General features: G+C 38.6%; 1 protein-coding gene across 1 annotated transcript in view; it reads left to right on the forward strand.

Moving 5' to 3' along the window:
• Nucleotides 1–13,998, forward strand: part of LOC126336262 (dynein axonemal heavy chain 3) — a 1,127,841-nt gene that overhangs the window by 1,076,484 nt on the left and 37,359 nt on the right. Inside the window, exon 65 of the mRNA XM_049999758.1 lies at nucleotides 11,766–11,954. Coding sequence (XP_049855715.1) covers nucleotides 11,766–11,954 — 189 coding nt within the window. The remainder of the gene's footprint in view (nucleotides 1–11,765; nucleotides 11,955–13,998) is intronic.

A 13,998-nucleotide genomic window follows, 5' to 3' on the forward strand; every position in this document is an offset into this window, starting at 1 on the left:
GTTCTGTTTATTGACGAAGCCGTCCAGGTAAAAATAAGCTTTGTCAGTAAACCAAATGCTGCCCACATGCATATCGTCGTCATCAATCCTGTGCACTATATCGTTAGCAAATGTCTCTCGTGCAGCAATGATAGCGGCACTGAGGGGTTGCCGCGTTTGAATTTTGTATGGATAGAGGTGTAAACTCTGGCGCATGAGATGATAAGTGGATGCTGTCATTTACCATCATGTAAAGTCATCAAATGACCAAAATGAAATGCCAAATGATTTAGATGAGATATCTGTATGGTGCGAAAAGTGGCAGTTGACCCTGAATAAAGAAAAGTGTGAAGTTATTCACATGAGTACTAAAAGAAATCCAATAAATTTTGATTCGCGATAAATCATACAAATCTCAAGGCCGTAAATTCATTTAAATACTTAGGGATTACAATTACAAATAACCTAAATTGGAACAATCACCTAGACAATGTTGTGGATAGAGCACACCAAAAACTGCGATTCATTGGCAGAACACTTAGAAGGTGTAACAGGTCTACTAAAGAGACTGCTTACACCACGCTTGTCCGTCCTATTTTGGAGTATTGCTGTGTGGTGTGAGATCCACATTAGATGGGACTGATGGATGACATCAACAAAGTACAAAGAAGGGCAGCTCATTTTGTATTATCAGGAAATGGGGGGAGATAGTGCCATAGACATGATAAGTGAATTGGAGCAGCAATCATTAAAACATAGGTGTTTCTCATTGCGATGGGATCTTCTCATGAAATTTCAATCACCATTTTTCCCCTCCAATTGCGAAAATATTCTATTGGCACCCACCTAAGAGGGAGAGATGATCATCACAATAAAATAAAAGAAATCAGGGCTCGCAAAGCAAAATTTTAGTGCTTGTTTTACCTGCATGCTGTTCGAGAATGGAACGGTAGTGGGACAGCTTGAAGGTGGTTCATTGAACCCTCTGCCAGGCACTTTATTGTGAATAGCAGAGTAATCACGTAAATGGAGATAGATGCAGATGAAAGGTACCGAGAGTTTCACTGAGGCCTTCACGAACCACAATTATCCTCCCTCCCAACCTTGTACAGAAACAGATCTCCTGTGCCTTATCTTTCCAGTTACCCACAACCTAACAAATGTCCAGCCACAGAGGAGCATTCCCCTCATGACTGAGTACCACCCAAGACTGGAGCAACTGAATTACATTCTCCGCCAGAGGTTAGACTACCTCTCATTCTGCCGTGAGATGAGCAATATCCTACCCACTACCCTTCCACCTCCCCCGCAGAACCTAGACCTTGCCGTTGGTTGGGGAGGCTTGCATGCCTCAGCGATACAGATAGCCATACTGTAGGTGAAACCACAACGGAGGGGTATCTGTTGAGAGGCCAGAGAAACATGTGGTTCCTGAACAGGGGTAGCAGCCTTTTCAGTAGTTGCAGAGGCAACAGTCTGGATGACTGACTGATCTGGCCTTGTAACACTAGCCAAAACAACCTCGCTGTGCTGGTACTGTGAACAGCTGAAAGCAAGTGGGAACTACAGCCATAACAATTCCTGTGGGCATGCAAGCTTACTGTATGGTTAAATGAGGATGGCATCCTCTTGGGTAAAATATTTCGGAGTTAAAATAGTCCCCCATTCAGATCTCTGCACGGGGACTGCTCAAGAGGACGTCGTTATCAGGAGAAAGAAAACTGGCATTCTACGGATTGGAGCATGGAATGTCAGATCTGTTAATCGGGTAGGTAGGCTAGAAAATTTGAAAAGGGAAATGGATGGGTTAAAGTCAGATATAGTGGAAATTAGCAAATTTCGGTGGCAGGAGGAACAAGACTTTTGGTCAGGTGAATACAGGGTTATAAATACAAAATCAAATAGGGGTAATGCAGGAGTAGGTTTAATAATGAATAAAAAATAGGAGTGCAAGTAAGCTACTACAAACAGCATAATGAACGCATTATTGTAGCCAAGATAGACACCAAGCCCATGCCTACTACAGTAGTACAAGTTTATATGTCAACTAGCTCTGCAGAAGACGAAGAAATTGAAGCAATGTATAATGAGATAATAGAAATTATTCAGATAGTGACAGGAGACGAAAATTTAATGGTCATGGGTAACTGGAATTCGTCAGTAGGAAAAGGGAGAGAAGGAAACATAGTGGGTGAATATGGATTGGGGCTAAGAAATGAAAGAGGAAGCTGTCTGGTAGAATTTTGCACAGAGCATAACTTAATCATAGCTAACACTTGGTTCAAGAATCATAAAAGAAGGTTGTATCCATGGAAGAAGCCTGGAGATACTGACAGGTTTCAGATAGATTATATAATGGTAAGACAGAGATTTAGGATCCAGGTTTTAAATTGTGAGACATTTCCAGGGGCAGATGTGGACTCTGACCACAATCTATTGGTTATGAACTGTAGATTAAAACTGAAGAAACTGCAAAAAGGTAGGAATTTAAGGAGATGGGACCTGCATAAACTGACTGAACTAGAGGTTGTACAGAGTTTCAGGTAGAGCATAAGGGAACAACTGACAAAAATGGGGGAAAGAAATGCAGAAGAAGAAGAATTGGCAGCTCTGAGGGATGAAGTAGTGAAGGCAGCAGAGGATCAAATAGCTAAAAAGGCAAGGGCTAGTAGAAATCCTTGGGTGACAGAAGAAATATTGAATTTAATTGATGAAAGGAGAAAATATATCAATACAGTAAATGAAGCAGGCAAAAAGGAATACAAATGTCTCAAAAATGAGATCGACAAGAAGTGCAAAATGGCTAAGCAGGCATGGCTAAAGGACAAATGTAAGGGTCTAGAGGCTTATCTCATTATGGGTAAGATAGATACAGCCTACAGGAAAATTAAAGAGACCTTTGGAGAAAAGAGAGCCACTTGTATGAATATCAAGACCTCAGATGGAAACCCAGTTCTAAGCAAAGAAGGGAATGCAGAAAGGTGGAAGGAGTATATTGAGGATCTATATAAGGGCAAGGTACTTGAGGGCAATATTATGGCAATGGAAGAGGATGTAGATGAAGATGAAATGGGAGATATGATACTGCGTGAAGAGGTGGACAAAGCCCTGACAGACCTAAGTCAAAACAAGGCCCCGGGAGTAGACAACATTCCATTAGAACTACTGACAGCCTTGGGAGAGCCAGTCCTGACAAAACTCCACCATCTGGTGAGCAAAATGTATGAGACAGGCGAAATACCCTCAGACTTCAGGAAGAATATAATAATTCTAATCCCAAAGAAAGCAGGTGTTGACAGATGTGAAAATTACTGAACTATCAGTTTAATAAGTCACGGCTGCAAAACACTGACGTGAATTCTTTACAGACAAATGGAAAAACTGGTAGAAGCCGACCTTGGGAAAGATCAGTTTGGATTCCGTAGAAATACTGTAACACGTGAGGCAATACTGACTCTACAACCTATATTAGAAGCTAGATTAAGAAAAGGCAAACCTATGTTTCTAGCATGTGTAGACTTAGAGAAAGCTTTTGACAACATTGACTGGAATACTCTGTTCCAAATTCTGAAGGTGGCAGGGGTAAAATACAGGGAGCGAAAGACTATTTACAATTTTTACAGAAACCAGATGGCAGTTATAAGAGCCGGGGGACATGAAAGGGAAGCAATGGTTGGGAAGGGAATGAGAGAGGGTTGTAGCCTCTCCCCAATGTTATTCAATTTGTATATTAAGCAAGCAATAAAGGAAACAAAAGAAGAATTTGGAGTCGGTATTAAAATCCATGGAGAAGAAATAAAAACTAAAGTTTGCCGATGACATTGTAATTCTGTCAGAGACAGCAAGTCTTGAAAGGAGGATATAAGATGAAGATCAACAAAAGCATAATGAGGATAATGGAATGTAGTTGAGTTAACTCGGGTAATGCTGAGGGGATTATATTAGGGAATGAGACACTTAAAGTAGACACTCGAAGTAGAGAGGATATAAAATATAGATTGTCAATGGCAAGGAAAGCGTTTCTGAAGAAGAGAAATTTGTTAACATCGAGTATAGATTTAAGTGTCAGGAAGTTGTTTCTAAGAGTATTTGTTTCGAGCATAGCCATGTATGGAAGTGAAATATGGACGATAAATAGTTTGGACAAGAAGAGAATAGAAGCTTTCAAAATGTGGTGCTACAGAAGAATGCTGAAGATTAAATGGGTAGATCACATAACTAATGAAGAGGTATTGAACAGAACTGGGGAGAAGAAGAGTTTGTTGCACAACTTGACTAGAAGAAGGAATCGGTTGGTAGGACTTGTTCTGAGGCATCAAGGGATCACCAATTTAGTATTGGATGGCAGCGTGGAGGGTAAAAATCGTAGAGGAAGACCAAGAGTTGAATACACTAAGAAGATTCAGAAGGTTGTAGGCTGCAGTACGTACTGGGAGATGAAGCAGCTTGCACAGGATAGAGCAGTATGGAGAGCTGCATCAAACCAGTCTCAGGACTGAAGACCACAACAGCAACAACATCCTTTCCACATCTTCCACAGTGGTTTTTCGCTGCCCACCTAACCTACACAATATCCTTGTCAATCCATACACAACCCCTGCTCTCAGCCCCATGCATCATGGCTCATATCCCTGTAATAGACCTAGATGCAGGACCTGTCCCAAACATCCTCCCATCACCACCTACTCCAGTCCAATCACAAACATCACCTATTCCATCACAAGCAGGGCTACCTGTGAAACCAGTTGTGTGATCTACAAGCTAAGCTGCATCCACTGTACTGCACTCTATGTGGGCATTGCAACCAACAGGCTGTCTGTCTGCATGAATTATGGCCAAGAAACAACTGTAAAACCCTGTTGCTGGGCATGCAGCCCAACACAACATCCTTCGTTTCAATGACTGCTTCACAGCCTGTACCATCTGGATCCTTCCCAACAACACCAGCTTTTCTGCTATTTTGTCAAAAACTGACATATTGAGCCCGTGGCTGTATACAAAATACAGGTTGATTCTTATATAGAAATTACAGCAACCAGCCACTTTTAATAACACTATTTATTTACTAAATAGCGCCGTTACCGGTTTCGAACCGATAGGTTCATCATCAGACGGCTATTTCACGTTTTACATTATAATTTCAGTTTTGATTCCCCATCTGACGAAACTTCCTTGGGGTGGTGATGCCCTATAACCAAAATAAGAGGTGAGACAGCGTCTTTTTAATCGTAATCGTGTCTCGCGACGATTTTAGGTAATGTAAACAAATCGTTGTTATTAAATGGAAGACGTTTGCGTTACTTACAGTGAAGAATCCGCGCTATTATGTTCCACTGCTGGTTGTTTAATGTCTTGCAACATCGAAGATTGTATAGTGCACATTTATTGTGCATATATATGCACTTACTGTAGTGCACCACTCACACACTTAGAAAGTTCCGTCACATGGATGTATACATACAAAGACCGCGATATTACAATCATTACACTGCCAAAGACTTCCACTTTCAGAGATATTTCAGTATGTACAAGCATGTGAAAGTAGATTTTTACAAGTTGCTAATGTTACGTGACTTACTATTTACATTGAAAAAGAACTGATTATAATTAAGATAAACTAGTACATTGAAAGAGAACTGATTAGAATTAAGATAAACCAGTTAGCAGTAGTTATAACGTGTTACTACAGTGACATTGCGTAAATATTATGGTATACACTGGAGCAAAATTAAATGATAAGGGCAATGTGTACATAAGTAACTGTTACAGCTATGGACAATTATGGCATACATTGAGAGTACAGTAAATAGGTTGGCATAAGATAAACCATTACATTGAAAGAGAACTGATTAGACTTAAGATACACCAGTTAGCAAACAATTATAACATGTTACTGCAGTGACATTGCGTAAATATTATGGTATACACTGGAAGAGAATTAAATGATAAGGACAATATGTACATAAATAACTGTTACAACTATGGACAATTATGGCATACATTGAGAGTACAGTAAATGGGTTGGCATGGATGTGCATAGGGGACCTATTTTTTTTTTTTTTTTTTTTTTTTTTTTTTTTTTTTTTTTTTTTTTTTTTTTTTTTTTTTTTTTTTTTTTTTTTTAGGGAGCATATCCTACAAAATAAGCAACCTATTCAAAAATACAAACATTAAAATAAGCTTCCACACAAACAACAAACTCCAGCAGTTAGCAGTTCACAACTTAAAAAATTACAACCCCCCCTACAAAAAATCTGGCATATATAAACTCAGCTGTCAAAGCTGCCCCTCTTACTATATAGGACAAACTGGAAGAAGCATTGAGACACGGTTCAAAGAGCATATAGATGCCATACGTTTGAACAATATCTCAAAATCCACATTTGCCATGCACACAACCACCAACAGTCATGGAATAAAGAACATTGAAGACCATGTACAAGTGTTACACTATGCGGAGAAAGGCAGCCTTATGAATCTGCTTGAGGAAATTGAAATATATGTACATAAAAGTAAATCACCACAAAATCTCCTCAATGAACAAACCGAGTTAGCCAATGCAGCCTTTCTTCAAAATTTCATTCACCTGCTTTCCAATTCAAAGTAAAAAAAAAAAAAAAAAAAAAAAAAAAAAAAAAAAAAAAAAAAAAAAAAAAAAAAAAAAAAAAAAAAAAAAAACAGTTACTTATGTACACATTGCCCTTATCATTTAATTTTGCTCCAGTGTATACCATAATATTTACGCAATGTCACTGTAGTAACACGTTATAACTACTGCTAACTGGTTTATCTTAATTCTAATCAGTTCTCTTTCAATGTACTAGTTTATCTTAATTATAATCAGTTCTTTTTCAATGTAAATAGTAAGTCACGTAACATTAGCAACTTGTAAAAATCTACTTTCACATGCTTGTACATACTGAAATATCTCTGAAAGTGGAAGTCTTTGGCAGTGTAATGATTGTAATATCGCGGTCTTTGTATGTATACATCCATGTGACGGAACTTTCTAAGTGTGTGAGTGGTGCACTACAGTAAGTGCATATATATGCACAATAAATGTGCACTATACAATCTTCGATGTTGCAAGACATTAAACAACCAGCAGTGGAACATAATAGCGCGGATTCTTCACTGTAAGTAACGCAAACGTCTTCCATTTAATAACAACGATTTGTTTACATTACCTAAAATCGTCGCGAGACACGATTACGATTAAAAAGACGCTGTCTCACCTCTTATTTTGGTTATAGGGCATCACCACCCCAAGGAAGTTTCGTCAGATGGGGAATCAAAACTGAAATTATAATGTAAAACGTGAAATAGCCGTCTGATGATGAACCTATCGGTTCGAAACCGGTAACGGCGCTATTTAGTAAATAAATAGTGTTATTAAAAGTGGCTGGTTGCTGTAATTTCTATATAAGAATCAACCTGTACCAGCTTTTCTGAATTGCGCAGGTGGAAACTCTCCCTGCAATATATCCTACATTCCTACATTCTCGTAACCCTCCCAGCCTCAACCTTCTTAGTCATTGTCCCTACCCATCTAGCCGCTTCCCTGTTCCCATTCCAGCTCCCAGCCCACTATTTCGCTAATGCACCCAGTGTTTTTACTTTTCTCCTCTACTGCTACCCCCCTCCCTCTCTCCCCCACCTACCATCTAACCTCCTGACTGCACCTAACTGCCCTACCCTCTCTCCACCTCGTCCCTGTATGCTCCCACTAGCAGCACTTTACTGCTCCCTCCTCCCCCCTCCCTACACCCTTCCTTTCCTCCCCTTCCCTACTCCAGCCTTGTCCATACCCTCACCTGGTTGCTTCCCGCATCATGCGCTGCTGCTCATAGTCTGGCTTCAGCTGCCAGAGGCTGTGGTCATGCATGTGAGAGTTGCATTGTTGCATTTGTGTGTGTGTGTGTGTGTGTGTGTGTGTGTGTGTGTGTGTGTGTGTGTGTACGCACTCGTGTATTGTCTATTTCTGACAAAGGCCTTGTTGGCCGATAGCTCATTTTGGTGACAGTCTTTTTGTTGTGCCTATCTGCGAGTCAGCACCTGTGCTATATAATTATTAGCAACTATCACTTTCATAATAGTGTTATGTTCCCTCCTGGATTTTCCACAGTTTGATTTTTCCTGTAGTTTTTGTTTTTATGCTATTAGATACTGTATTGTCTTTAATTGGCACACTATTTAGACTTCTTTTCATTAATCTATTACATTCTTATTTTATTTCAAATAAGTACATGTACATATATCTATACATGAGATTGTACATAGTTTCCAACACTTCCTTACATTGTTACCTGAGCAGTTGGATGTCAGGTTATGTCTACTACACTATCTCTAGAGTCAGATCCCAGTACAAGCTCTTGTTTATTTGTGTTGAACATCTCTGGTCCAATCTATCCTCTGTCTCAGCTGTCAGGTAAGTCCATTCCATTTTATAACTAATTTGGAGGAAACTTTCATATCAGTACTGTCACTCACTGTGAAACTTCGCACTACTGTATTGACTGTACTTCCACTTGTTCTCTGTCAAATCTCTCTGTGTCAAATCTCTATACCATTATAGATGTGGATGTCCTCCTTTTCTGCTCCATACACAAAAAATATGGTACAGGTCCTTCCCCCAATGAATTCATCTGATCAAGGCATAGATTATCCCACCTGTGGATTTTCCTATCTTAACATCTCTTTACCTTTGTGAATTGGTACAGGTAATTCCTCACACGAATTCACTGACCAAGTTGTAGACCATTCGTCATATGAATCCCCCTATCCATTCCTTCTCCTACACCTGGTTTGTGATTTTGGGTACACCCCATCTTAACTTAATCAATAGACACAGCTACTAGCTCTTTTCTACAATCTTTATTTGCTTTAAATGTGTAGTTTCTCTATAAACATTTTATGTTGAGTTTACCTAGATACTCTCTACCTCTGCATTTTAACTACTCTCTTTTAACTTCTTTTTTTGCTTGTTACTGTTGTTTATAATGCGTATAACACCACCACATATATATAGTTTTCATCCCTATGTGTTCTGCTTATTGATACATAATTTCTTATCTTTCACTGTCTTACATCTGCTAGATTTAGACAACACTTCACTATTTGGATGTATTGAAAGTAGTTATTGAACATAGGTTTGCATTCTAACTCCTGTCCTGCATAACATACTTCTTAGTGAAGATATTTTACTACACCACCTCGTTAGCTTATTGACTCCTTAGCACAGTATCTCTTGTTTTGTTATGCATTGTAGCAAGCTATCAATTATCCTTGCCTTTTACATCCTCCATGGACACTCTTCCCCTACAACATGTGGGGTGACTAAATATGTGTCATCTAATTGACAGTCCATAAAATTCTGTCAGTCTCTTGTCATCGTCACACATAAAAAATCTCCAGTGCAATCCTACTGTTGTAAGTTCAGATACATGCTCTGAAAAGAGAAGGGATCCTGCAATAGAAATTTTTCATATGGATGGAAGGAGCACAGAATGGTGCTCCTGGGGAAGAAGTTATAAAAGTAACCCGAGACAGGTATATTAGAATCGAAGAAGAAAGAAAGACAGTACCCCATATATGGACTTCCCTACCACCCCTCTTCCTACATCCTAAGGACCCTAACTGTTGTAGAAGCTGGGCCTACCCACCTTTTATACATCAAGCTGAGTCCCCTTTTGTTTTATTTCAGTTATTTTTAGGAAGAAGTGATAGTAGAAGGTATTACTGTATTAAAAGATAACAGGATAGTCAATAAAGAAAGAAATTGTCTCTGGAAAAAATAAAAATAAAAATACAGAAACCATTTAACTGAGATAGCTGGTGGTCATCAGTCCATTGAATTCACAAAGTGGTCTTGACTCTTTCAAGCATATCTGTTGTATAATCTTTTGTTTTTTCCTGTGTCAGGGTCTACCAAGTATACTGCTTTCGGAAGTTGTATGTTTTACATTTTAAACGGTCCTCTGTAAAGAGGGAAAAATTTATTTTGCTTCTTCTTTAAGTTTGAGCTATGATGAAAATCATGCACTAATAGCGGATCATCTATTTAAACCTACCTGTAATAGCTTTATGATTAAAAGTCTTGATTCTTTTCTGTGCCTGTGTATACAGATTCTCCTGTGCCCTCTCTTGCAATTTCTCAAAGTTGCTCTCTGACAATAACTGCCAAAGCAAACATTTTCAACAAGTATTCCCCTATCAATGCTTTATTCATAATCTCTACAGGAGCAAATTCCGTTGACATATGTGATAGTTCATTTAGGATTAGATGGAATTCTGGAACTAGTTGTGCCCATGTAGTATTTTTCGTAGAATAGTAAGTTCTACAAAGCATTCTAATTCATTTTGTTGTTTTGCTACATCTTCCTTATAATGAGTGATAGTGTTAGTTAATTCCACTTTCACCTGTACTGTAACCATTCGTCCAAATTAGATAAAGCCTTGTGTGTTCTAATTATTTCCTCAAATTCTTTGCAATTTTTTCTAATGCTATAACATGTTCTTTTGTCTCTGAGACCCATCTAGTTCTTGAAAGTGCTCCTTGACTTCCTTTTGAACTAAATCACACTGGTTATCTATTTCACCCTTCAGCTCCTTAATTATCTTTGTTAAAGTGTTTTTTTAAATTCATTAACTTAGTTTCTGCTGTGTTAGTTAATTCTTCCTTAATAGACTTACATCCATAATTTGCTGCATCAAGGCTTGTGGCCAGTCAGGAGCCTCTGCAGCTGTGCTCTGTGTGCATATAATGCAAATACACCCATTTCTTTTGTTCACCTTCTGCTTACACTAACCTAATAACACCAAAACAATGTCACACAAATCTCCACAAAATGTTTTACTGATTTTAATTTTAACAACTCACTCTTTCTGCCAAACTACTACTACAGCACACACAGCAGATGCAACAGCATATACAATGCAATGCACTGTGATGTGTTGTGCCACCTGGGGCAGCTGATGTCTTGAAATAAGTGATTCAAAGACTGCAATATAGTGTACCACACACCCGTAGCATTTCTCAGCTACTACTGTGTCACTCCCATTGTCATGATTGGAAATCTTGTTCTCTGAACCCTCTAGAAAATCTTCATCTCTGAACTTGCTGAGAATCTTTTACATTGTAGTCATACATCCTCTTTGTCTGTTTGTTTCCTGTTGCTCTTGGCAACACCATAATCTATCCAGCTGTACCCTGTTATCCCTCCTCCTCCCCCTCAGATTGCTGCTTGCATTTGACACAAAACAGTTGCACTGTGGCCAGTGTAGCCAGATATAGTGGTCATGTGTGAGTGTAAGGTGTGCTTTCTTCTGTGAATATGTGTGTGTTTACCATTTCCTCTCTGAAGAAGGCTTTAGCCAAAAGCTCAATATGTACCAATCTTTTTCTTGTGCCCATTTGCAACTCAACATGTAATCTTTACAGTGAGAAGCATAATATTATTGATATTCCAACCTGGACTTTCCAATGTGTAATAATTAAATATATTTTGGTGTTACTGGTTGCACAAATAAACCACCTAATTTGTTAGGGCCATGTAATCCTGCCATATTATTGTCTTTTCTGCACTGTACTTAACAATATATTATAGAATGATTATAGTGTGTGTATACGCACACACGCACGCTTGTGAAAGAGGGAGAGAGGGAGGTGAGACATAGCATCATTGATGGATGAATTGCTGTTGCATGATTTTACTACATTTGAGTTCATAAAACCATATATAACAGGAAGATTGCTCACAATTAATATGAAACAATCATCTTTACAGCTATTGCATGGTGTGCTTCTGACTCAGACACAAATTACTGCTGGAGGGAAGGGTGTAGACACAGAGTCAGTCATTATTGAGCTTGCTGATGATATACTGAGTAAACTACCAGATGTCTTTAATGTCAGTCAGGTTGAAGAAATGTATCCTGTGCTTTACACAAACTCAATGAATACTGTTTTAAGACAGGTATGTCACTAACTTATTTATCATTTCCGCAATCATATTCTTGGTTAAGCATCATTAATGAAATATATACCTTAAAAACTCAAAAATATGAAACTCGTTAAATAAGAAGTTGTAGAACTGTCAAAGATGATGAATTTCCTTTCCTCTACTTTCCACTCCTGGTAAAAAAAGACTTCCCCTAGTCCTACAAGATATGTGAACAAGCTTCTGACAAGTCTGGTAAGTAGAAGAACAGATTCTGTGACTCATACTTGGTTATTTCACTTGGTAACAGCTGTGCTCATCAAGGACAAGACATTTGGAACATAGGAGGCAGGTACTGGCAGAAGTAAAGCTGTGAGGGCACATGATGAGTCATACTTGCATATTTCAACTACTAAAAGTGTTCCTCGTGAAAGGCAAGCTTTGGGAATTGATTTCATGTTTGACATAAAGTTTCAATTTGCCAGTGAGTTCTCTTATTTTCTCTGTTGTTGCTTCTATCTGTAGCTTGAGAATCATTCTTATAACACAAACAGGACTATCTCATTATGATTCAAATAAAATGGTTGGTATTATTTAACATAGTGTAAGAGAAGTAATAGATCAATTATAGAAACCCACGGAATACCCATGGCAAATTTTTCCACACAGTTGATGTTGCATCCGTCCTTTCTGAAGCCAGTTCCCTTGTTGAGATAAGCTGATTTGTTTATCCACTGTTGGCTCACTAAGCCTCGCACATTTTCACCAGAGCCCGGTTAGCCACCACTTTTCTGAGTTCCTGCAGGGTCTGTAGGCCATCCCCCACTTTGCGGCATTGCCTGCCCTCCAAGATTTGAACGAGGTGTTGGTCTTCTGAGATGGATGATGAAATAATGATTAAGGTGGTAGAAAAAACTGGAGAAGACAAGATAATAACAGTGATGTTCGCAGATGACTCAATGATCGGGGGAAACAGGGAGGAGGAAATTCAAGAATAGCTGAATGCTTGGGAAGAAACTCTGAGACAGTATGGAGTGAAATGTAATGTAACCAAATGTAAGATCCTGGCTACGAGTAGAAAGAAAGATAGACCAACTACCAGAATAAGGATTGGAGTTGAACAGTTGGAATACTTGGAAAGTGTGATTGAAGAAAATGAGAAATATATCAGTGACTGTAGCAGACAAGCAGTGTTAGGAGCACTCTTTGGTACCAAGATGTCCACAACAAGACAGAGAAGTAATACATAACTGTTACTACATCCCAATACTGACCTATACTTCATTAACGTGGGTAATGAAGAAAAAATATGTGAGCAGATTATAGGAATGCAAAATGAAGTTCCTCAAAAGTAGAATAGAATTGATGAGGAGAGACAGGATGAGGAAAGAAAGGGTAAGGGAAATAGCGGGTGAAGGAACTTCTCAGAGCAGTATGGTATGGGCACATAAAGAGAATGGAAAAGAAGAGGACTCCCAAGAAGATACATGAAATGGAGATGTGAAGGAAATGACCAAGAGGAAGACCAAGGGATAGGTGGCTGAAAGGTGTGCAGAAGTATGTTGGAAAAAAAGTGAGAACTGGACCAGACTGAACTCAGGAAGGTTGGGGAAAACAGGGCCAGATGAAAACAATTAGGTTCCAAACAGACCCAACCTGGGGCTGAAATCTTTTCAAGATGGTGATGATAATGAGTTGATGCGTATATTGACTAATATAATTTTGTGCATATTGTTTCTTAAATGAGAATTAATTGAGGAACTTGGCTGATCAATATATGGTATTTAAAAAACATAAAACTTCTACAATAAATTTTTATTATAATTGAAGAAATCAGATATCTTGGATAAGTCACAGAAGACCCAACTCGTCATTTTATTTATATAAATGCACTATGATTTACTCATCTGAAAAGGAACTGTCCAGTATAATAGAGCTCAAAAGACTCCACTGGAAGTATTGTATGAAAAGAAAGACTTTAAATAGTTTCTGAGACAGTACTTTGAAAGACTTGTACCTGGAAAAAGACCAAGAGGAAGATTTTGTAACATTTGTGAAAACAGATTGTCAGTAACATTTG

Source organism: Schistocerca gregaria, chromosome 2 (genome assembly GCF_023897955.1).
Source record: "Schistocerca gregaria isolate iqSchGreg1 chromosome 2, iqSchGreg1.2, whole genome shotgun sequence".
Classification (NCBI taxonomy): Eukaryota; Metazoa; Arthropoda; class Insecta; order Orthoptera; family Acrididae; genus Schistocerca; species Schistocerca gregaria.